Below are 24,546 nucleotides of genomic sequence, written 5' to 3' on the forward strand. Positions count from 1 at the left end.
GGCTCCCTCCTGCATCTGGGCTCAGTTGGCAGATTGCCCAGGGGCTATCTGGACTAGGATAGCCTCATAGCTGGGACAACTGGCCTCTCCTCCACATTGTCTCTCATCCTCCAGCAGAGTGACCCAAGCTTGTTCACATGGCAGAGACAGGATTCCAAGAGGAAGAGCAGAAACCACAAGGCACCTCAAGTCTCAATCTCAAAATTGGCATGCCATCACTTCTGCCACAGAAGGGACTTCATTGGCGAAAGTCACGTGCCTGGCCAAATTCAAGGGGTGGGGAAGTTGATTCCGCCTCTTACTAGGAAGGGAAAAACCTGTGACCTGTTTTGCAATCTACCAACAAATGTGGAAGTACACCGCTCTCTCTCCCAGCCTCCCACCACACACACTTCACCCCCACCCCAAGCTCTTACAAGTCTTTTCCCCCTACACGCGGAATTCATAGTTGTCTGTGTCTCTCTCTGCAGCTGGGCACTTTGTACTTCTCTATCCACATGGAAAAAGCCTCCATCCCACAGCTTCTGAGTCCACAACATCTCTGTTCAAGGGAACAACCCAGCTTAACCAGACTCCCTTTGCCCTGTTTCTGAAACACCTGAAGAAAGCATCTGATGGGTTGACCCGGAGCCATCCATGGTCCCATCGCTGTGACACATTGTGCAAGCAAAGCACCAGGGTCTCATCCCTGTCTGTGGAAGCTCAGTGCTTAGAAAACAGGTGGCAGGTTTTACCTGGGAAATTGCCCAGACCCCAAAATATGTCTATTACACATGCTGCTCTTTTTTTCCTTTTTGCTCTTTTTCAAAAAGAACCAAAACATAAATAAAAACACCACCACGTCTGAGTGGTTTCTCATGAAGCCTCTCTTCCTGAGAAGTGGGGAGATGGTTCCCAGAAATCCATGGCATGTTTGCAAATAAGATCAGCCTTGGAGCTTGGCGTTGCTCACGTTTAATGCCCCTCTCGCAGAGGATCCAGACAGATGGCAGGCACGGAGCACACAGGTGTGGTTAAATGCCTCCGGGGATACAGCTCACATCTGAGGAACATTCGGTGCTTCTGTGGCCAACACAGCCACCTAAACAGCATTATGCTCAGCAGTAATAGTAGCGGACCTCGGTCCACGTCGTGTGTGTTGGGCGCTCTCCATGTGCCCGCCATTGACTATTCACCTTAAGTGATTAATGTATCAGAGCCGGCTGGGCGCAGGGGCTCACACCTGTAATCCCAGCACTTTGGGAGGCCGAGGCAGGTGGATCACCTGACGTCAGGAGTTTCAGACCAGACTGGCCAACATAGTGGAACCCCATCTCTACTAAAAACGCAAAAATCAGCCAGATGTGGAGGCATGTGTCTATAATCCCAGCTACTCAGGAGGCTGAGGCAGGAGAATCACTTGAACCCAGGAGGCAGAGGTTTCAGTGGGACGAGGTCATGGCCACTGCACTCCAGCCTCGGTGACGGAGCGAGAGTCTGTCTTAAAAAAAAAAAAAAAATTAAGAGACGTTAGCTAGGTGTGGTGGCTCATGCCTGTAATCCCAGCATTTTGAAAGGCCAAGGCAGGTGGATCACTTGAGGTCAGGAATTCAAGACCAGCATGGCACCATGGTGAAAATCCATCTCTAATCGAAATACAAAGATTAGCAGGGTGTGGTAGTGGGCATCTGCAGTCCAAGGTACTTGGGAGACTGAGGCATGAGAATAGCTTGAACCCAAGAGGCAGAGGTTGCAGTGAGCAGAGATCACGCCACTGCACTCTTGCCCAAGAGACAAAGCAAGACTGTCTCAAAACAAAAAGGAAGAGACATAGCATAAGAAAATTGAGGGCTGGGCTCATGCCTGTAATCCCAGCACTTTTGGGAGGCTGAGGCAGGTAGATCACCTGAAGTCAGGAGTTCGAGGCCAGCCTGGCCAACATGGTGAAACTTTGTCTCTACTAAAAATACAAAAATTAGCCAGATGTGATGGTGGGTGCCTGTGATCCCAGCTACTCAGGAGGTTGAAGCAGGAGAATATCCTGAACCCGGGAGGCGGAGGTTGCAGTGAGCCAAGACTGCACCACTGCACTCCAGCCTGTCTCAAGAAAGAAAGAGAGAGAGACAGAGAGAGAGGAAAGGAAGGAAGAAATAAAGAAAAAAGAAAAGAAAGAAAAGGAAAGAAAGAAAATTGAGAAGCCCACAGCTGGCACTTGTTCTGGTTAATCTGTAACTAAGTAGATATCACATATTTGCATCTAGATAGATGTCTTTAGGTATTACTGATCTCAACCCAGACCCCAGGAGCAGGCTCTTGGGTCTCACACAAGATAGAATTCAGGGCAAATCACAGCATGCTGTGAAGTTAAAATAGCTTATTAGAGACTATTCTATTACAGAGCAGGATGTCCTCAGAAAGAAAGAGGAGGAACGCCCCCACCTCAAATACAACACTTGCTTATATAGGATAACAGAGCTAAGAATGATGGTTATGTTTTTGTTTTTTGAGACACAGTCTCACTCTGTCATCCAGGCTGAAGTGCAGTGGCACAATCTCAGCTCATCGCAGCCCCGACCTCCCAGGCTCAAGCAATCCTCCCACCTCTGCCTCCAGAGTAGGTGAGATCGTAGCTGTAGGTACGTGCCACCATGCCAGGCTCATTTTTGTATTTTTTGTAGAAACAGGGTTTTGCCATGTTGCCCAGGCTAGTCACAAACTCCTGGGCGCAAGCGATCTGCCTGCCTCGGCCTCCCAAAGTGCTGGGATTACAGGCCTGAGCCACCATGCCGGGCCAAATAATATTCTTACATGCTTTATTACAAAGGCTTGTGATCAGCTTGTGACAGGTTATTAGCATGTTATTCTTTTGTGTAACTATTAATTTCAGCAAGAATTTATGGATATGCTATTACCTTTCAAGCAAAACCTAGTCTTTTTTTTTTTTTTTTGATACGAAGTCTCACTCTGTTGTGGGAGCTGTGGCTCGATCTCGGCTCACTGTAACCTCCACCTGCTGGGTTCAAGCGATTTCCTGCCTCAGCCTCCCTAGTAGCTGGGACTACAGGCACCCGTCACCATGCCTGGCTAATTTTTTTGTATTTTTTTTTTTTTCGTTGAGACAGGGTTTCACTATGTTGACCAGGCTGGTCTTGAACTCCTGACCTCATGACCCACCCACCTTGGCCTCCCAAAGTGCTGGGATTACAGGCGTGAGCCACCACGCTCAGCCCAAGCAAAACCTATTCTTAATCTCGCAGTGTGTTTTGTGCTTAAGGTATCAGGACACCAAGACATTTCTTGAAGTTCTTGGTCTTGTTTAGTGAGTAAGTACCATTAACTTGTTCCCTCAGTGATAAATATCTTGGGACCAAGAATGTTCAACTTCCTGGGAATGTAACTCAGAAGGTTTTTCTTACTTGGCCTTTATTTAAGATGGAGCCACCCTGGTTTGGACGTCTCTGGCTAGGTACTCTCTGCCTCCCTGGCATCTGTGTGTGCCATGACGTCTCTGGCTAGGTACTCTCTGCCTCCCTGGCATCTGTGTGTGCCATGACGTCTCTGGCTAGGTATTCTCTGCCTCCCTGGCATCTGTGTGTGCCATGACGTCTCTGGCTAGGTATTCTCTGCCTCCCTGGCATCTGTGTGTGCCATGATGACTCTGGCTAGGTACTCTCTGCCTCCCTGGCATCTATGTGTGCCATGACATCTCTGGCTAGGTACTCTCTGCCTCCCTGGCATCTATGTGTGCCATGACGTCTCTGGCACAGGTATTCTCTGCCTCCCTGGCATCTATGTGTGCCATGACGTCTCTGGCACAGGTATTCTCTGCCTCCCTGGCATCTGTGTGTGCCATGATGTCTCTGGCTAGGTATTCTCTGCCTCCCTGGCATCTGTGTGTGCCATGATGTCTCTGGCTAGGTACTCTCTGCCTCCCTGGCATCTATGTGTGCCATGACGTCTCTGGCTAGGTATTCTCTGCCTCCCTGGCATCTATGTGTGCCATGACGTCTCTGGCACAGGTATTCTCTGCCTCCCTGGCATCTATGTGTACCATGACGTCTCTGGCACAGGTATTCTCTGCCTCCCTGGCATCTGTGTGTGCCATGACGTCTCTGGCTAGGTACTCTCTGCCTCCCTGGCATCTGTGTGTGCCAGGACGTCTCTGGCACAGGTATTCTCTGCCTCCCTGGCATCTATGTGTGCCATGATGTCTCTGGCACAGGTATTCTCTGCCTCCCTGGCAGCCATATGTGCTATGATGTATTGATGCAGGGCAGGATCTTGGCTTTCCTTGGGAAAGAATCCAAGAGCGAGCCAGTAGCAGAAGAAAACAGCTTTGGCCGGGCACAGTGGCTCACACCTGTAATCTCAGCACTTATGAGAAGCTGAGGTGGGAGGAGTGCTTGAGCCCATGAGTTCATGACCAGCCTGGGCAACATAGTGAGACCCTATCTTTACAGAAAACAAAAAAAAAAAAGAAGAAAACAGCTGTATTGAGGTGGCTGTGTTACAGCTCTGTGACTTCCCACAGAGCAGAGATACCCTGTAAGCAGCTCAGGGGCAGTTTTTGCAGGGTTTTTTATTTAAACCCACTGTAATGACATGCTAATTAAGGGGTGAGTTATTGAGAAATTTTGGCAGGGTGAGGTAGCTCACGTCTGTAATCCCAGCACTTTGGGAGGCTGAGGTGGGTGGATCACCTGAGGTTCGGAGTTCGAGACCAGCCTGGCCAACATGGTGAAACCTCATCTCTACTAAAAATACAAAAATTAGCCAGGCGTGGTGGTAAGTGCCTATAGTTCCAGCTATGCGGGAGACTGAGACACAAGAATCACCTGAACCTGGGAGGCAGAGGTTGCAGTGAACCAAGATCATGCCACTGTACTTCAGCCTGGGCGACACAGCAAGACTGTCCCCAAAAAAAATATTTTTAAATTTCTTAAAAGAGCAGCCAGGTCTCCAGAGTGATATTTACCCGGCGTTGCACCAAAGAACTTTAATGTATCATCCTCACTTATTTCTCTGAACCCTAGAAAGCAGGTGCTGTTATCAGCTCCATTTAACTTCCTAGTTTGAGTTACGCAGCCTTGGCCCTGCTGCCATGAAACTCACAGCCTGGGGCCGGGCGCGGTGGCTCAAGCCTGTAATCCCAGCACTTTGGGAGGCCGAGGCGGGTGGATCACGAGGTCAAGCGATCGAGACCACCCTGGTCAACATGGTGAAACCCCGTCTCTACTAAAATTACAAAAAATCAGCTGGGCATGGTGGCACGTGCCTGTAGTCCCAGCTACTCAGGAGGCTGAGGCAGGAGAGTCACTTGAACCCAGGAGTTGGAGGTTGCAGTGAGATGAGATTGGCCACTGTACTCCAGCCTGGAGAGCAAGACTCTTTCTCAAAAAAAAAAGAAAAGAAAAGAAAGAATGAACCAGAGATGTGGAAGGAGAGAAAGAAGGAAAACAACCATGGTGAGGCACCACTACACCCCAGGTAGGTGCGGGCACGGTGCGGACGGTGGGGAAATGAGAGGGGTCGTGCTTCTCTGAGGCAGGGCTGTGGGAAGGACTGGCAAGCCTATGTTTCCAGGCTTTTCTTTTCCAGCTCTTTCATGCGTATCCTCAGAGTACAGAAGATGAAAGCTTTGCCCTGACAAAACCGCCAGCCCCATTCTCTATCTCTCACCACAGTGGCGCCATAAAGAGGGCAGGACATGAGTTACACAGCCTTGGACCAGCTGCCGTGAAACTTACAGCCTGGTAGGCGACAGTCTCATCCCTACAGAATGACAAACTCACTACCATTTTCTTGTTGTTTTGGTTTTTTTGAGACAGAGTCTCACTCTGTTGCCCAGGCTGGAGTGCTTCAAGCGATTCTCCTGCCTCAGCCTCCCGAGTAGCTGGGATTACTACAGGTGCCCTGTACACGGGCACCACCATGCCAGGCTAATTTTTATAATTTTAGTAGAGTTGGGGTTTCACCATGTTGACCAGGATGGTCTCATTCTCTTAACCTTGTGATCTGCCCGTCTTGGCCTCCCGAAGTGCTGGGATTACAGGTGTGAGCCCCCACGCCCAGACATCACTACCATTTTCTGTGTGAGCAACATGAGGCTTAGCTCTGATGCAGCCTCTGCCCTGCATAAAACTCTCTATAGCTCCCTACTGCCTGTGGCAATAGTTCCTAATCAGGAGTGCCCAGCAAGGTAATAAGGCACCCCTGATTAGAAATAAGTTAGTGGCTCACTGCAGCCTCTAACTCCTGGACTCAAACAGTCCTCTTGCCTCAGCCTACCAAAGTGCTGACATTTCAGGTGTGAGCCACCATGCCATGCCATGCCAACCCTTTTCGGATGAAGAATCATAAGTCCCAGGAGACATGAATAATAATTGCTGCCATTTGTTTGGCAGTTAAATAAATAACTTTTTAAACCACGTAAGTATTTTTTTTTTTAGACAGAATCTCACTCTGTCACCCAGACTGGAATGCAGTGGTGTGATCTTGGCTAACTGCAATGTCCGCCTCCTCAGCTCAAGTGATTCAGCCTCCCAAGTAGATGGGATTACAGGTTCCTGCCACTACTGCCCAGCTAATTTTTGTGTTTTTTGTAAAGACGGGGTTTCACCATGTTGGCCAGGCTGGTCTTGAACTCCTGACCTCAAATGATCCACCCACCTCTGCTTCCCAAAGTGCTGGGATTATAGATGTGAGCCACCACGCGCAGCCACATGTAATTTATTTCTGAATAACTTACTTAATTATCACCACATGTTTTTAAAAGCTCCTATTTTGTGGATGAGATAAAAGAGGCAAGAGAAGCAATACTGGTTGCTTAAGATTCCCAGCTACCAATGGGTGGAAGCAGAATTTGAACAAAGGGAGTCGCTGGAGCCCTTGTCCCCAGTCTCCTCTTCTTGCTCTCCAGGTCTTTCTCCCTTTCTTCCCTGCTCCCAGGCCTCCTACATCGCACCCTTCTGGAAAAAGCTTCACATCTGACATTTCCCTTTTTGGGGTGGACAGAGTCTCACTCTATCACCCAGGCTGCAGTGACGCACTCATCACTCACTGCAGCCTCAAACTCCGGGGCTTGAGGGATCCTCCAACCTCAGCCTCCCAAGGAGCTGGGACTACAGGCATGTGCGACCCACCTGGCTCATTTTTTAATTTTTTGTAGAGATGTTGGCGGGGGGGGGGGTCTCACTATGTTGCCCAGGCTGGTCTCAAACACCTGGCCTCCCAGCAATCTTCCCACCTCAGCCTCCCAAAGTGCTAGGATTGCAGGCATGAACCGCAATGCCCAGCTGCACATCTGAAATTTTTAAACTTTCAGTCACTGCCATGAGCATTCCTGGGTAGAAGCCACTCCATGCCCTTACTTTGCTGGCCTGGGGGCTGGACAACTTAGCAATATAATCTAAACCAGGAATGCATGTCCTTTGACCTAGCAAATCTGTTTCTGGGAATAAATATGACAGACACTGTCACATAGATGGGAAATGCCATGGACATGGTGACCCAGGGAAGCACAGACTGCAAATACAAAAGTGTCTGGAAACACCCAAAAAGGCCCATCCCCTGAGGACAGTTTCAAAAATGACTCTGCAGTCACGCAATGTCCTACTACACATCTGTGAATGAATGAATGAGGTAGCTCAATATGTCTGCCTATGGGAAAATCACCAAGATATGTTGCTAAGTGAAAAACAGAAAGAGACAGAACAATGCTACCATTTTATTTTTTTAATGGGAGAGAGAAGAATAAGGAAATGGATTCATATTTGCTTAGTTTTACAAGCTTCTTGGCAATCCTTTGGATCCAGAGGTTTGAAAACCACAGCATGAAAAGGATACCCACTGGGCGCGGTGGCTCACGCCTATAATCCCAGCACTTTGGGAGGCTGAGGAGGGCGGATCACCTGAGCTCAGGAGTTTGAGACCAGCCAGGCCAACATGGTGAAACCCTGTTTCTACTAAAAACACAAAAAATTAGCTGGATATGGTGGCGCAGGCCTCTAATCCCAGTTACTTGGGAGGAGGCGCAAGAATCGCTTGAGCCTGGGAGGCGGAGGTTGCAGTGAGCTGGGATCGTGCCATTGCACTCCAGGCCGGGCAAAAGACTCTGTCTCAAAACAAACAAATACAAAAAAAGAGGATACCCACTGGAGATATCCATTCACTATTTATTCAGAGGATATTTTAGCACTTGAGTGAAGAAAATATTTACAACTTGTCCAAATACTCAAGGAATTTAGACTCTTGACAGGGAAAAACAGAAGCAAGCAGATATGCCCCAAACCAAACTTGCTGTTTCTGTAAGCTTCAGGGCAGCCTCTGACCCTCTGGGACCTGAGAGGATACCCTGGAGCCACAGGAGCTGGGGAGCCCTGAGAGGTGGGGGAACCCCAGAGGGTGACGGCATCATCCAGAGGAGGAACATGACGGCTACAGATTCCCCATTTGGAAATAGCAGAACAAGAGTGACAGAAAATTCAGAGCTTTCCAAGAGACCAGCCTCCATCCACGTTTCCATTTAGAAATTCACCTACATTCTGGATGGGCGCGGTGGCTCACACCTATAATCTCAGCACTTTGGGAGGCCGAGGCAGGTGGATCACGAGGTCAGGAGATCAAGACCATCCTGGTCAACATGGTGAAACCTCGTCTCTACTAAAAATAAAAGAAAAAATTAGCTGGGCATGGTGACGCGTGCCTGTAATCCCGCTACTCAGGAGGCTGAGGTGGGAGAATTGCTTGAACCCAGGAGGTGGAGGTTGCGGTGAGCCAAGATCACACCATTGCACTCCAGCCTGGGTAACAACAGTGAAACTCCATCTCAAAAAAAAAAATTAAAAAAAGAAAGAAATTCACCTACATTCGTCCAGGGTGAGAGACCCCAACCATCAGATGTGTCCTGAGCAAGCCTCAGATCCAAGTCAAAGAGAGCACCCGGGGACAGAAACCTCCACGCCAGCCAAAACCCAAAGGAGGGACTTTACAGAAAGCTACGGGAATGTGGGGCCGGGTACAGTGGCTCCCGCCTGTAATTCCAGCACTGTGGGAGGCCAAGGTGGAAGGATCGCTTAAAGCCAGGTGTTCAAGACCAGCCTGAGCAACATAACGAGACTCCGTCTCTACCATAAATTTAAAAACTAGCTAGGAGTTATTGCATACGCCTATGGTCCCAACTACCGGGGAGGTGGAGGCAGGAGTGGTTGACCCCAGGAGGTGGAGGCTGCAATGAGCGATGATGGTGCCACTGTACTCCAGCCTCAGTGAAATAGTGAGACCCTGTCTAAAAATAATTTTAAATAAGAAGGATATAAGAATTGCCTGAACCCAGGAGGTGGAGGTTTCGGTGAGCCGAGATCGCGCCATTGCACTCCAGCCTGGGTAACACAAGCGAAACTCCGTCTCAAAAAAAAAAAAAAATAATAATAATAATAATAATAATCGCCACTGCTACTGCGCTGTTGTTGGTATACCTGCTTTTTATTTAGTTCAGACCTGAAATTGAGCTAAGCAGTTTCTTGTTTAAGCTTTTTACAAACCACGATGTGAGGCAAGTACTATTAGTATGCTTTTTCTTTTTTCTTTTTGAGATGGAGTCTCGCTCTGTCGCCCAGGCTGGAGTGCAGAGGCCGGATCTCCTCTCGTGCACACCTAGGGAACCAGAGAGCGTCAGTCTCCAGACTGAGCGCCCGGAGAGACATGCGCAGATTGGGGCCCCCGCGCCCGGAGGCACCCGGCTCCCAACTCGCCTCCTCGCCAGTCACTCGTCTGGAGCTTAAAGAAGCGGGTATTGGAACGATCCAAGATGGCCGATCGCTAACATCCCGGGATTGCAGCTCTCAGGGAAGGCGCGGAGAACTAGAGGACGCCACACTTTCAGACAAAGTCTGGTCGCTCACGGAGCAGAAGATCCCCCAGTGGTGGAAACACACGGGTCGCCAGCGCGACTCTCGTGGTCGGCGCAGCGGTTCCGCCGGCACCTCGGCGCGGCAGCTCTCGGAGCAGAGTAAACGGGACCGCTTCCCCTTCTGACCGAGGTTTGGAGCCCCGGAAAGGCAGAGTCGCCTACTACGGAAACAAGAAGGAAGCCCGACAGGAGAATCCTGGGCAGAAAAGCACCATCAGTTTTAACGCCGCTGCTCTGGCCCTGGGAACTAACAACCTGGACGTCCACTCAAGAGACCTAATCTGAAAGTTGGTAATTTCAAAGACGAGAGGAGGATAAATTTACAATGACGGGAAGAAACCAGCGTAAAAAAGCTGAGAATACTCAAAGTCAGAACGCCTCTCCCTCTAAAGATGATCACAGTTCCACATCAACAATGGAACAAGGCTTGATGGAGAACGAGCGCCTCCTGATGACAGAATCACTCTTCAAGGAATGGATAATAACAAACTTCGGTGAGTTAAAAGAACATGTTGTAGCCCAACGTAAAGAAACTAGGAACTTTGACAAAAGGCTTGATGAAATCCTATTGAGAATAGACAACTTAGAGAGGAGTATGAGTGAATTAATGGAACTGAAGAATACAATACAGGAACTCCGAGAAGTATGCACAGGTTTAAACACTCGAATTGTTCAAGCAGAAGAAGGGATATCAGAGGTCAAAGTCCAACTTAATGAAATAAAACGTGAAGAAAAGATTAGAGAAAAAAGGATAAAAAGGAATGAGCAAAGTCTCCAAGAAATGTGGGACTATGTGAAAAGACCAAATTTACGTTTGATAGGTGTACCTGAATGCAACGGAGAGAATGAATCCAAGCTGGAAAATACCCTTCAGGATATTATTCAGGAAAATTTTCCTAAACTAGCAAAGCAGGTCAACATTCAACCCCAGGTAATACAGAGAACACCACAGAGATATTCCTCAAGAAGAGCAACCCCAAGGCACATAATCGTTAGATTCACCAGGGTTGAAACGAAGGAGAGGATACTAAGGGCAGCCAGAGAGAAAGGTCGGATAACCCACAAAGGCAAGCCTATCAGACTTACAGCAGATCTCTCTGCAGAAACTCTACAGGCCAGAAGAGAGTGGGGGCCAATATTCAACATCCTCAAAGAACAAAACCTTGAGCCCAGAATTTCATATCCAGCCAAACTAAGCTTCACAACTGAAGGAAAAATAAAATCTTTTATGAACAAGCAAGAACTCAGAGATTTTATTACCACCAGGCCTGCTTTACAAGAGCTTCTGAAAGAAGCATTACACACAGAAAGAAACAACCAGTATTAGACTTTCTAAAAATACACCAAAAAGTAAAGAGCACCAACATAAAGAAGAATTTACACCAACACATGGATAAAACAGCCAGTCAACATCAAATGGCAGTAACCCTAAATTTAAATTGACTAAATTCCCAATCAAAAGACACAGCCAAAACCCAACGGCATGTTACATCCAGACCTGTTTCACATGCAAGGATACACAAAGAATCAAAACAAAGGGATGGAGAAAGATTTACCAACCAAATGGAGAGCAAAAATAAATAATAAATAAATAAAAAGCAGGAGTTGCAATTCTTGTATCGGATAAAATAGATTTTAAAGCAACAAAGATATAGTGGTAAAAGGATCAATGCAACAACAAGAGCTAATGATCCTAACACCCAGATAGGAGACTTAGATTCAATGAGACAGAAAATTAATAAGGATATCAAGGACTCGAACTCAGATCCAGAACAAGTAAACTTAATAAATATTTATAGAGCCCTCCACTTCAAATACACAAAATATACATTCTTGTCAATACCACATCACACCTACCCATTAGTTTAAATGAAACATTGATTGGCCATTATTAATACCCAATTTTTTTCAAAATAAAGCAATATTTCCATTTACTCTCCCTCTTTCTCTTCCTCTTTCTTCCTCTCCTTTACTTTTTTTCTTTTTCTTTCCTTCTCTCAAAAAAAAAAAAAAAAAAAAAAAAAAAGAAGCGGGTATTCCCCCTTCCCAGGACGCGGACAGAGCCGCCCCGCGGGGATTCCAGGACCCGAGCTCCCGGATCTGGACTCGCAGCAGCTGCGGCAGAGCGAGCGCGCCGGGGAGCGTGGAGGCGGTGCCCCCGCCGGGGCCCAGATGCCCAGAGTAGCTGGCACGGCCAGAGCCATGGCCGCCGCGTGGCCGCTGCTGCTGCTGGCTCTGCTGGTGCTGTCCCAGTCACGCCCGGGAACCGGTGAGTGACCCCCGCGCAGTCCGGCGGCCCAGTCCTCACACCCAGCTCCGCAACCCGACCGGGCGATCGGCACCCCGAGTCCCCGAAGGTGACGGCGCGGCCTGGCGCCACCCAACCCCCATCTCTGCCCCGGGGTTGGAAGGAACAGGAGGAGAGGGCAGGACCCTCCTTTTGGCCACCCGGATAGCAGTCTTGAGTTGGGTTTAGAACTTCCTGGAAAGCTGCGGGAACACGGGGCAAGGCAGGACCCTCCTCTTAGCCACCCGGATGGTGGTGGGGGTTAACTGGGTACAGAAATTCCTCGAAATTGGCAAGAACACCGGCTGGGCCCCCCGGGAAAGGGGATGGAGTTGGGTACAGAAATTTTCCCAAAATGGCAAATGAATCATGACAAATCAGCAGACGGTGATTCAAGCGAATTACCTCACAGGCTCCGGCTTAACGACACTCAGGTCACACCCCCGCTGGGTATGCTGCTGAGTCTGCTGTGTCTGGGCGGAGAAGGTGGTTGATGTTGGGGAGGAGGACAGTGGGCGACACTTGACACCATTCCCCTTCTGACCCCCAAAGTCTGGCTGGCCATTCATTCATTTTGTTTTGTTTTGTTTTTTTGAGACAGAGTCTCACTCCATCACCCAGGCTGGAGTGCAGTGTCCTGATCCCCACTCACTGCAGCCTCCGCCTCCTGGGTTCAAGCAATTCTCCTGCCTCAGCCTTCCGAGTAGCATGTGCTACCACACCTGGCTAATATTTTTTCTTATCTTTTTTTTTTTTTTTTTGAGACAGAGTCTCACTCTGTCGCCCAGCTGGAGTGCAGTGGCGCTATCTCTGCTCTCTGCAACCTCCACCTCCCGGGTTCAAGCGATTCTTCTGTCTCAGCCTCTCGAGTAGCTGGGATTACAAGCAGCTGCCACTAAACCCAGCTAATTTTTTGTATTTTTAGTAGAGACGGGGTTTCGCCATGTTGGCCAGGCTGGTCTCGGACTCCTGACCTCATGATTGCCCCACCTTGGCCTCCCGAAGTGCTGGGATTATGGGTGTGAGCCACCACACCCAGCCATTTTTTTGTATATTTAGTAGAGCCAGGGATTCATCATGTTGGCCAGGCTGGTCTCAAACTCCTGATATAAGTATATATATTATATATTATAATAATTATATATTACTTGTTATATATTTATTAATAAGTACATATATTATATTTATTTAACCATTTTAAATATATTACATATTTATAACATATATATTATTTATATAATCATATATTTTATTAATATTTAATGAGTACATAAATAATGTATGTTTTTATATATTTAATAGATAGTGTATGTGTGTGTGTGTGTGACAGAGAGAGAGAGAAACAGGTCTTGCTCTGTCACCCAGGCTGGAGTGCAGTGACACAGTCCCTGCTCACTGCAACCTCAACTTCCCAGGTTCAAGTGATCCTCTCACCTTGGCTTCTGGAGTAGCTGGGCTAATAGGTGCTCACCACCACACCTGGCTAATTTCTTTGTGTTTTAGTTAGAGATGGAGTTTTGCGATGCTCCCCAGGCTGATTGCAGCCAGGCACAGTGGCTCACGCCTGCAATCCCAGCACTTTGGGAGGCTGAGATGGGAGGATCACTTGAGCTTAGGAATTCAAAACCAGCCTGGGCAGCATGGCAAGACCCCATCTCTACAAAAATAATTAAATAAACATTTAAAAATAAAAAAGAATGAATAGGACTATGTTTATTAGTCTCAATAAGAGCTGACACATATTAAGACCTACTATGTGCTAAGGCCCTTAGCAGAAAGATTTTCATATAGGACCTGGGGATCAGAGGTCAGACTGACTACAGACCACCCAGGTTCAAATCCCACCTCTGCCACTAGACCTCCGTATGACTTGGCTGACACTGCACTCTGTGTGTCAGTTTCCCTATCTGTAAAATGCTAACAGTAGTGTTTGCCTCAGGGACTAAATGCCAAGAGGTATGTAAAGTGCCCAGAAGAGCCCCTGAGCTGTGTCAGCACCCCGTGAATGTCCACTGTTCTAAGTCTCATTTTACTAACTAGGAAAAAGAATCAGAGAGGGTAAGTAACCTGCCTGAGGCCTCACAGCAGAGATCTGAAGGAACCCAAAACTCCTGGGCTATAATTGCCTTCCTTTTGTGCCAGGATCCCCTACATTCTTCCAACCAGGACCCACCCAGAGTAATACAGTGTTTCACAGATTTGAAGACCCAAGAGTTCTCCCCATTTTCTACATTGGGAACAGCAAGTTGTGCTGTAAATTACAGCAGTCATAGTATGTGAAACCTACAACACCGGTGTGATGAAAAAGTTCTGGGCCGGGTGCGGTGGGTCACACCTGTAATCCCAGCACTTTGGGAGGCAGAGGCGGGCGGATCATGAGGTCAAGAGATCAAGATTATGAGATTTTCCTGGCCTATTGATGAAACCCCATCTATGCTAAAAATACAAAAAATTAGCCATGTGTGGTGGCACACCCCTGTAGTCCCAGCTACTCGGGAGGCTGAGGCAGGAGAATCGCTTGAACCCAGGTGTTGGAGGTTGCAGCGAGCCAAGATCTCGCCACTGTAGTCCAGCAGCCTGGCATCAGAGTGAGACTCAGTCTCAAAAAAAAAAAAGAAAGAAAAGAAAAAGTTTTGGAGCTATGTAGTGGTAATGGTTGCACAGCATTGTGAAATGTACATATTGCCACTGAATTGTATGCTTTAAATGGCTTCAATGGTAAATTTAGTGTGTGCGCATGTGTGTATGTTTGTTATTTGTTTGTTTGTTTGTTTGTTTTTGAGACGGAGTTTCGCTCTTGTTACCCAGGCTGGAGTGCAATGGCACAATCTCAGCTCACCTCAACCTCTGCCTCCTGGGTTCAGGCAATTCTCCTGCCTCAGCCTCCTGAGTAGCTGGGATTACAGGCACACGCCACCATGCCCAGCTAATTTTTTGCATTTTTAGTAGAGACGGGGTTTCATCATGTTAACCAGGATGGTCTCGATCTCTTGACCTCATGATCCACCCGCCTCGGCCTCCCAAAGTGCTGGTGTTGTTTGTTTTTAATATGGAGTCTCGCCCTGTCGCCCAGGCTGGAGTGCAATGGTGAGATCTAGGCTCACTGCAACCTCCGGCTCCCAGGTTCAAGCGATACTCCTGCCTCAGCCTCCCGAGGAGCTGAGATTCCAGGCTCTCGCCACCACACCCAGCTAATTTTTTGTATCTTTAGTAGAGATTGGGTTTCACCCTGTTGGCCAGGATGGTCTAGAACTCCTGACCTTATGAGTCGCCCACCTCAGCTTCCCAAAGTGCTGGCATTACAGACGTGATCCACCGCACTGGCGGTAAATTTAATTTTTTAAACCACAATATTTACCACAATTTTTAAACTCGATTATGTCGAGATTGAGGGAAATACGGTAATAATAGAGGAAATAGGATAATAAATATCCAAAAAGTGAAAGGGCACGACCATCCCAGACGCCCTTACCCTCCTCACCTGTCATGACCCCAAGTCGTGCCCCAGTGCCCCCTCTCCCACAGCCCACCAGGGCTCCAGGGTGCCAACGTTCCACTGCACGCCCGGGTGCCAGGCCTCCCGCAGCCAGCCCCTCCCTATCTGGCCCCAGAACGCCCCAGATCTGACACCTTCCTTTGGGTTCTCTGCAGGAGACATCGTCCTGAAGGCGCCCACCCAGGTGCACGGCTTCTTGGGCGACTCCGTGACGCTGCCCTGCTACCTGCAGCTGCCCAGCACGGAGGTGACGCACGTGTCGCAGCTGACTTGGACGCGGCTCAGTGACTCACGCAGCGTGGCCGTCTTCCACCATACTCAGGGCCCCAACTACCCGGAGTCCGAACGGCTGGAATTCGTGGCCGCCAGACTAGGGGCGGAACTGCGGGATGCCTCGCTGAGGGTGTTCGAGCTGCGCGCCGAGGATGAAGGCAACTACACCTGCCTGTTCGTCATGTTCCCTCAGGGCAGCAGGAGCGCGGTTACCTGGCTCCGAGTGTTCGGTGAGCTGGGGCGCCTTGGGTGCAGGGGCTGAATGCAAGGCGGAGAGTTGGTGGGAGGATCAGGGAGGTAGGTAAAGATCGGGAAGTCCTGGGAGGGAGAGAGATTCCCTCCACAGCAGATTCCCTGGGACTAAAGGAAGGGGCAGGGCAATGATGAGGGGTGGAGTGGGGGAGGCTAGTGGGGGAAGGACTACAGGGCAGGAAGAGAGGAGAGATCTCCGGGAGTAAGGACCTCCAAGCCTAGAATCACCTTGAGGGAGGGGAAGGGGTATATTGGAAAGGGGGGCTGGGAGGGCACTGGGAAGGGAGGAGGCCTGGGTGGCGTCTTCTGGGTCCCTCCTTTCCTAATCTGTAAAAGGATTGGTGACAATAGCATCATCCTTGGAAAGCTGTCCTGAGTGTCCAGGTGAAGGCTTAGAGCAGAGGTGCTTCATAGCCCATGTGAGTTAGTTAGAGCTGTCAGTTACTGTTTATTTGGTGAAGAAGGAGAAAGTTGAAACAGACAGAAAAGCAAAGATCCTCATACCCAAAAGAGGAGGGGGTCATGCTTTCATTTTCGTGAGCTCCATGAGGCCCTCTTCCTGGAACTTGAGCAAGAAGTCTCTGTGCCTCAGTTTCCTCATCTGTGGGATGGGGATCACCATAAGGATTCAAAATAACTGACCCCCCCCTTTTTTTTTTTTTGAGACGGAGTTTCACTCTTGTTACCCAGGCTGGAGTGCAATGGCGCGATCTCGGCTCACCGCAACCTCTGCCTCCTGGGTTCAGGCAATTCTCCTGCCTCAGCCTCTGGAGTAGCTGAGATTACAGGCACGCGCCACCATGCCCAGCTAATTTTTTTTTATTTTTAGTAGAGACGGGGTTTCACCATGTTGACCAGGATGGTCTCGATCTCTTGACCTCGTGATCCACCCGCCTCGACCTCCCAAAGTGCTGGGATTACAGGCTTGAGCCACCGTGCCCGGCCTTTTTTTTTTTTTGAGACAGAGTCTTGCTCTGTCGCCCAGGCTGGAGTGCAGTGGCGTGATCATAGCTCACTGCAGCAAGGAACTTCTGGGCTCTAGGAATGCTCCTGCCCTCCCTGTAGCTGGAATTACAGGAATGTGCCCCCATGCCCGCCTTTTTTGTTGTTGATGTTTGGTTTTTAAGTTTATGTGCCAGGAACGATTCCAGGCTTGTACATGAGTAATTCATGAAATTTCAAGGGTTTGGAACCGGCACACAGCATCCAATCAAAGGCAACTCTTGTCAGTCCAACAAGCCTGGGATTCTGAGTATCATGGTTTATAGGATGAGGTAAAACAGAAACAGTGAGTCAAGTTAAGGAGAAACCTTGGGTAAATAATAAAACAGGTAATGATGGGGAAGGAAGTCCCAGGTTCGGGAATCACCAGGATGATGAGTAAGAGATGGTCAAGGTGGTTTTGGAGTCGAACGGACTTTACGTGAGAGTCTAGCTCTGCTGCTTATAGCTCTGTGACCGTGGGCAAGTCACTTCCCTCCTCAACTTCAGAGCTCAGGCTTCCTCTCTTCCACTGAGCCCCGGACTAGGATAACCCCCTCTGGGTTTCCCCGTCCCAGCCCTGCCTTCTCCAAGTCATCACTGCCTGGAAAAGAGTATTTCTGCCCCTTGGACTGAGTACCCATGAGGGCGGAACCAGGGCTATTTTGGTCACTGCTGGGCCCCAGCACTTTCCACCAAATAATATTTATTGAGCACTTATTATGTGCCAAGTACCACTCTTAGACCTTTATCAGAATATTCTCATGCCTGTGATCCCATCGTTATCTCCTGTTGACAGACAAGGAAACTGAGGCACAGACTTGCCCAAGGCCACCCAGCTGCTCAGGGACAGAGCTGGGGTTTGAACCATGCCATCCTGTACACTTTTGGTTTTTTTTGAGACAGAATCTTGCTCTGTTGCCCAGCTGGAGTGCAGTGTCGCAATCCTGGCTCACTGCAACCTCTGTCTCCTGAGTTCAAGCAATTATCCAGTCTCAGCCTCCCGAGAACTGGGATTACTGGCGTGTGCCACCATACCCTGGCTAATTTTTGTATTTTTAGTAGAGACAGAGTTTTTACTATGTTGGCCAGGCTGGTCTCGAACTCTTGACCTCAAGTGATCCACCCACCTCAACCTCCCAAAGTGCTGGGAATACAGGTGTCAGCCACCATGCCCAACCACCATACCATCCCGTACCCTTAACAAATCCCCCTCTTCTACCATGGAGGGGTTCATTGGATGACCTGTTGCTTTTGTTCCTCTTCCTAGCCAAGCCCCAGAACACAGCTGAGGCTCAGAAGGTCCAGCTCACCGGAGAGCCTGTGCCCGTGGCCCGATGTGTCTCCACAGGGGGTCGCCCGCCTGCCCGAATCACCTGGCACTCAGACCTGAGCGGGATGGCCAATATGAGCCAGGAGCCAGGGCTCCTGTCTGGCACAGTCACTGTCACCAGCCTCTGGATTTTGGTGCCCTCAAGCCAGGTGGACGGCAAGAATGTGACCTGCAAAGTGGAGCAGGAGAGCTTCCAGACGCCTCAGCTGCTGACTGTAAACCTCACCGTGTACTGTGAGTGTGCCCAAGTCAGCCACAGCAAGAACCCCTGCCGGGCCGCCCCCACCCCTGTCTACACTGACTCCCCAAGGCACTGTAGGCATTGCTTCCATCATCTGCACAGGCTCCCCTGACTCCTGTCTGCACGGCCCACCCCCACTGTCTACACCAGCTCCCTTGGGCTATAAACAACACTGCCCCTATTGTCGACACCAGCTAATTGGGCCTCACTCAGTCAAGGCTGACACCCAGATTGTCTGCCCTCTCTCTTTTTTTCTGAGACAGAGTCTCACTCTGTTCCCAGGCTGGAGTGCAGCGGTGCAGTCTCGGCTCACCGCAACCTCTGCTTCTTGAGTTCAAGCAATTCTCCTGCCTCAGCCTCCCGAGTAACTGGGATTACTGGTGTGACTGTGGCTCCTCTAGCCACTGTCTACACTGATACCGCACACTCTGCTGACTCCCTTGAGCACAGTCTGTGCTGCCCCCAAACATTGGCTACACCCCCTTCCCCAGGCAACTATTCACAATGACCTCCCCGACGTTGGCTCTCCTGGCCTCTGTCAGCACGGCCTCCCTCATTGTCTGCTCCCACACCCTTGTCTGTTTCTTTTCTTTTCTTTTTTTTTGAGGCGGGGTCTCGTTCTTTTGTCACCCAGGCTGGAGTGCAGTGGGGTGACCTCGGCTCACTGCAGCCTCCGCCTTCCATGCTCAAGCTATTCTCCTGCCTCAGCCTCCCAAGTAGCTGGGACTACAGGCACATGCCACCACGCCCAGCTAATTTTTTGTATTTTTAGTAGAGATGGCGTTTCACCGTGGTATCCAGGATGGTCTCTATCTCCTGACCTCATGATCTGCCCTCCTCAGCCTCCCAAAGTGTTGGGATTGCAGGCGTGAGCCACCGCGCCCAGTCGTAGGCACTCTCTAAAGTGCCCCTCCCATTATCTACCCTGCCTCCCTGGGGAACTGTCTGCATTCACCTCCCACACTGTATCTACCAGTTCCCCTGAGCCACGATCGATGGTCTCCCCTGGGTGCTGGCTACACTGATCTTCCCACATTGTGTGTGCTGGCTGCTCTGAGCAGTGTCTGCAGCCTAGTCCCCCAGTGTAGTCTACACATCCCTCTGCCCAGTATTGTCTACACTGGCTCATCTACAGGCTGTCCAGTCTCGCCCCACATCACAGGAGAACCACACTGGTTCTCCTGCACAGCGTCACCTCCACTAGCTCCCTCATGGTGCCATTGACATTGACACCCACACATTTATCTCCAGTGACAGCCCAGGCGCTCCCTCACCAGTGCTGTCTAACAGAAATAGCACGCAAGCTGCATAGAGGACTTTAAATTCTCCGGCAGCCATCCATTACAAAATTACAAGAAAGAGATGAAATTTATCTGTGTATTTACTTATCTATTTATTTATCTGAAATGGGTTCTTATTCTGTCACCCAGGCTGGAGTGTGGTGGCACAACTCACTGCGGCCTTGACCTCCTGGGCTCAGGCGATCCTCCCACCTCAGCCTCAGTCTCCTGAGTAGCTGGGACTACAGGCATGTGACACCATGCCCGGCTAATTTATTTTATTTGTTTATTTATTTATTTATTTTGAGACAGAGTCTTGCTCTGTTGCCCAGGCTTGAGTGCAGTGGTGCAATCTTGGCTCACTGCAACACCCGCCTCTCGGGTTCAAGTGATTCTCCTACCTCAGCCTCCCCAGTAGCTGGGATTACAGGTGCCCACCACCATGCCCGGATAATTTTTGTATTGTTAGTAGAAACAGGGTTTCACCATCTTGACCAAGCTGGTCTTGAACTCCTGATGTGATCTGCCCACCTTGGCCTCCCAAAGTGCTGGGATTATAAGCGTGAGCCACTGCACCCAGCCTAGTGTATTTTTTTGTAGTGACAGGATCTCCCTGTATTACCCAGACTGGTCTCAAACTCCTGGGCTCAAGCGATCCTCCTGCCTCGACCTCCCAAGGTGCTGAGATTATAGGCATGAGCCACTGTGCCTGGCCAAAATTAATTTTAATAGTTCCTTTACTTACCCCAATACACCCAAAATATTATTTTAACTTGTAATTCGTTTCTAAAATTTTTTCTTGAGATCCCTCCCATTTATTTTGCCCTAGTAAGCCTTTGAAATCTGGTGTGTATTTCGGCCTGGCCATATTTCAAGGGCTCAGCGGTCACATGTGGCCAATGGGTGCCATATTGGAGAGCATAGATCTAGACTAAGCTCCCACATCATCTACACTGGCTCATCTAAATGCTGTCTACACACACACACAGCCTGTTTTAATTTCACCAGCTCCCTGGTACACATTGTATATATGGGGGTGATCTCACCCCCACCCCAGCATTTTGAACACTGGCCGGACATTATAGCGTCTGCTGTGATATTCTAACTCCAGGTCTGCACCGAGCCTGTCACTAATACCCACACAAGCTCTTCTAGGCTCATCCATACTGTTCCTTTCATCTTCGTTTATACTGCCTGCTCTCCCGCCAGGCAATTGGTACACAGATTCCCTCAGGGGCTGTCTATACTGGAGTCCCTCTACACTAACTCCTACCCTTCACCCCCCAACAAACCCTGTCTCACTGACCTTCCTCCTGAGGACGCTGAAGGATCTTTGCTGTTGGTCATGTCTGGGATGGCTGAGCAGCACCCCAGAGCAGGGGGATTTATCCAGGACTCTTTCTCACAGGACTTGTCAGAGGCTTGAATACACTGCTGTGTATTATGAGTGACAGTTGCCTATTAGTGAGACAAGGAGGCCTTTTCCCACAGGACACCCAACACATACCTGGACCAGGCTACCTAGGAAAGCTAGTGGAGAAAAGCAGGTCCTCAGAAGCCCTCTCCATGTCCCCACTGACCAGGGACTCCCAGGCTTCTGCTCTCTGTGGCACCCCATCTCCCTAGACCCCTCCTAGGCCTCTCCAGCTCCCACTGTTCCCCAAACATGCCCAGACCTTTTCCTGTAGTAATGTGAATCCCACATAGCCCTAGTCCCACCAAAGACTCCCTGTCTCTGAACCTCTGTGTCCACTTCCTGCAGATCCCCCAGAGGTATCCATTTCTGGCTATGATGGCAACTGGTACCTCGGCCAGACTGAGGCCAGCCTGACCTGCGATGCTCGCAGCAACCCAGAGCCCACAGGCTATGAGTGGAGCACGTGAGTCCTGGGTCTGAGGGAGGAGGGGTTGGAGGCCTAGACTCCTGGGTCTGAGGGAGGAGGGGCTGGAGTCTGGACTCCTGGGTCTGAGGGAAGAGCGGCTGGGGACCTGGACTCCTGGGTCTGAGGGAGGAGGGGGTGGGGGTGTGGACTCCTGGGTCTCAGGGAGGAGGAGCTGGGGCCTGGACTCCTGGGTCTGAGGGAGGAGGGGCTGGAGTCTGGACTCCTGGGTCTGAGGGAGGAGGGGCTGGGGGTCTGGACTCCTGGGTCTGAGGGAGGAGGGGCTGGAGTCTGGACTCCTGGGTCTGAGGGAGGAGGGGCTGGGGGTGTGGACTCCTGGGTCTCAGGGAGGAGGAGCTGGGGCCTGGACTCCTGGGTCTGAGGGAGGAGGGGCTGGGGGCCTGGACTCCTGGGTCTGAAGGAGGAGGGGCTGGGGCCTGGACTCCTGGGTCTGAGGGAGGAGGGGCTGGGGCCTGGACTCCTGGGTCTGAGGGAGGAGGGGCTGGGGGTCTGGACTCCTGGGTCTGAGGGAGGAGGAGCTGGGGCTCTGTCACCCAGGCTGGAGTGCAGTGCCATGATCATAGCTCACTGCAGCCTGAACCTCCCTGGGCTCAGTGATCCTCCCACTTCAACCTCCTGAGTGGCTGGAACTACAGGCACGGGCCACCACACTCGGCTAATTTTGTTGTATTTTTTGCAGAGACAGGGTTTTGCCACATTGCCCAGGCTGGTCTCAATCTCCTGGGCTCAAGCAATCAACCCACCTCAGCCTCCCAAAATGCTGTGATCACAGGCGTGAGTCACCTCACCCAGCCTTAGGCCTTCTTCCTTATTATAAAAATAACTCGTGTCCACTGTAGAACTGTCAGGCCATTGAGTTATGAGCAAAAACAAGACAGCAGCATCTCTAGTCAAGTATACCCAGCCACTTCCAGAAATACCCAGTGGCCCTTATTATACACCCTTCTGTCTTTTTTCTCTGTGTTTCTAAACAAAAACTGGAATTATGCTATACATATAATTTTGAAACTTGTCCTCTATCTCGTGAATACCTTTCCATCTCAAAGCACGTAGGTCCACAAGCCCATTTCCCACATATTGTATGAGGAAGATTGTCAAACATAGAGAAAAATCCTAATTTTCCCGTGAACACTTAAGATTCCACCATGTGGACTCCCCCACTAACATTTTGCTGTGCTTGCTTTATCACATTTCTGTGATTCCCTCCGTCCCTCTATTCATATTATGCATTTCAAAGCACCCTCAGCTCCCCTGCTTCTTTTTTTTTTTTTAAACAAGGCCTCACTCTGTTGCTCAGGCTGGAGTACAGTGGCACAGTCACAGCTCACTGGAGCCTTGAGCGCCTGGGCTCAAGTGATCCTCCAGCCTCAGCCTCCCAGATAGCTGGGACTACAGGCACACACCACAACGCCTGGCTAACATGGCCCCTTTTTTAATGTTGCTGGGATTTTATCACCTTTGAAAAAAAAATGTAAGAAATAGAGATGAGATCTCATTATGTTGCCTAGGCTGGTCTTGAACTCCTGAACTCAAGCAGTCCTCCCACCTGGGCCTCCTAAAGTGCAGGGAAGAGATTCCAACATACACTGATGTCATCAGTTATTTAACCATGCCCTGTACAGGGCACAGATGTCAGTTTCCATTTTCAACTCTGCAAATGCGTGGTGGTGACCATCCCCCGTGGTCATTTGTCAGTTGTCAGCGGAAGAAACTGCCGGTCAGAGGTTTTTGATGGTGTGACGGTGACTTTACTGTCCTGCCTCAAAGCACCACAATTCAGCCTCTTGAGCCAGATGGCTGCGTTTGCATCCCAGCTTTGCAGAGTGCCCAAAGCCCAATACTCCCAACTCTACCTCTGTTCATTAAACTAGTGTTCCTTGACTACTTACTGTGCGCCAGGTGCAATTAAGCTGCACATCGTAGTCAATAAAACAGACCAGATTTCCTCCCCATATGGAGCTTCCATTCCAGTGGGGAAAGAAACAAGAAGCGAGATAAAGTAGTAAAGTGTGTAGAGTGTGTGCAATGGCGATAAATACCATGGAGAAGATAAAGCAGGAAAGGGGATGGGGGCGAGGCGCCGTGGCTCATGCCTGTAATCCCAACACTTTGGGATGCTGAGATGGGAAGATCACTTGAGGCCAGAAGTTCGGAACCAGCCTGGCCAACACAATGAAACCCCATCTCTACCAAAAATGATACAAAACTTAGCTGGGTGTGGGAGGACGCACCTGCAGTCCCACCTACTCAGGAGGCTGAGATGGGAAGATTGCATGCACCCAGGTGGTAGAGGTTGCAGTGAGCCAAGATGGTGCCACTGCACTGTAGCACGGGTGACAGAATGAGGCCCTATCTCAAAAAATAATAAAATTAGAGAGAGAGAGAGAGAGAGAATGGGGATGGGAAGGGTGGTCATCACAGTTGAAATAGGGTGGCCAAGTGACATGTTACTAAGGTGAAGGAGGCGAGGGTGAGCTCTGTGGGAACATGGGGGCAGAGCATTCTAGCAGAGGGAACAGTATAGGCAAACCCATTTCTTTTTTTTTTTTCTTTTTTTCTTTTGAGACAGAGTCTCACTCTCTCACCCAGGCTGGAGTGCAGTGGTGCAGTCTC

General features: G+C 49.7%; 3 protein-coding genes across 10 annotated transcripts in view; all 3 read left to right on the forward strand.

Moving 5' to 3' along the window:
• The window catches only part of IGSF23 (immunoglobulin superfamily member 23), a 75,428-nt gene extending 74,566 nt beyond the window's left edge, over nt 1-862 (forward strand). For 3 of the 6 annotated variants that reach the window (XM_078360089.1, XM_078360086.1, XM_078360091.1), the window contains one exon: nt 1-862. Coding sequence is in view for 4 of the 6 variants with exons in the window: in XM_078360086.1 (XP_078216212.1) it covers nt 1-70 (70 nt within the window). In the remaining 2 variants the exon portion in view is untranslated. The other 3 variants (XM_078360088.1, XM_078360087.1, XM_078360090.1) reach the window with 1 other exon arrangement.
• Nucleotides 500-10,014, forward strand: LOC144580803 (uncharacterized). Its single transcript, XM_078360101.1, has 2 exons — nt 500-5,732; nt 9,573-10,014. The coding sequence occupies exon 2, from the start codon at nt 9,682-9,684 to the stop codon at nt 10,012-10,014; it is 333 nt and encodes a 110-aa protein (XP_078216227.1). The 5' UTR covers nt 500-5,732; nt 9,573-9,681.
• The window catches only part of PVR (PVR cell adhesion molecule), a 23,548-nt gene continuing 8,742 nt past the window's right edge, over nt 9,741-24,546 (forward strand). For all 3 annotated transcript variants that reach the window (XR_013530962.1, XR_013530961.1, XM_078360084.1), the window contains exons 1-5: nt 9,741-10,383; nt 11,917-12,158; nt 15,828-16,175; nt 18,449-18,745; nt 21,795-21,912. Coding sequence is in view for 1 of the 3 variants with exons in the window: in XM_078360084.1 (XP_078216210.1) it covers nt 10,364-10,383; nt 11,917-12,158; nt 15,828-16,175; nt 18,449-18,745; nt 21,795-21,912 (1,025 nt within the window). In the remaining 2 variants the exon portion in view is untranslated. The remainder of the gene's footprint in view (nt 10,384-11,916; nt 12,159-15,827; nt 16,176-18,448; nt 18,746-21,794; nt 21,913-24,546) is intronic.

The sequence above is a fragment of the Callithrix jacchus genome, chromosome 22 (genome assembly GCF_049354715.1).
Source record: "Callithrix jacchus isolate 240 chromosome 22, calJac240_pri, whole genome shotgun sequence".
In the NCBI taxonomy this organism is placed as follows: domain Eukaryota; kingdom Metazoa; phylum Chordata; class Mammalia; order Primates; family Cebidae; genus Callithrix; species Callithrix jacchus.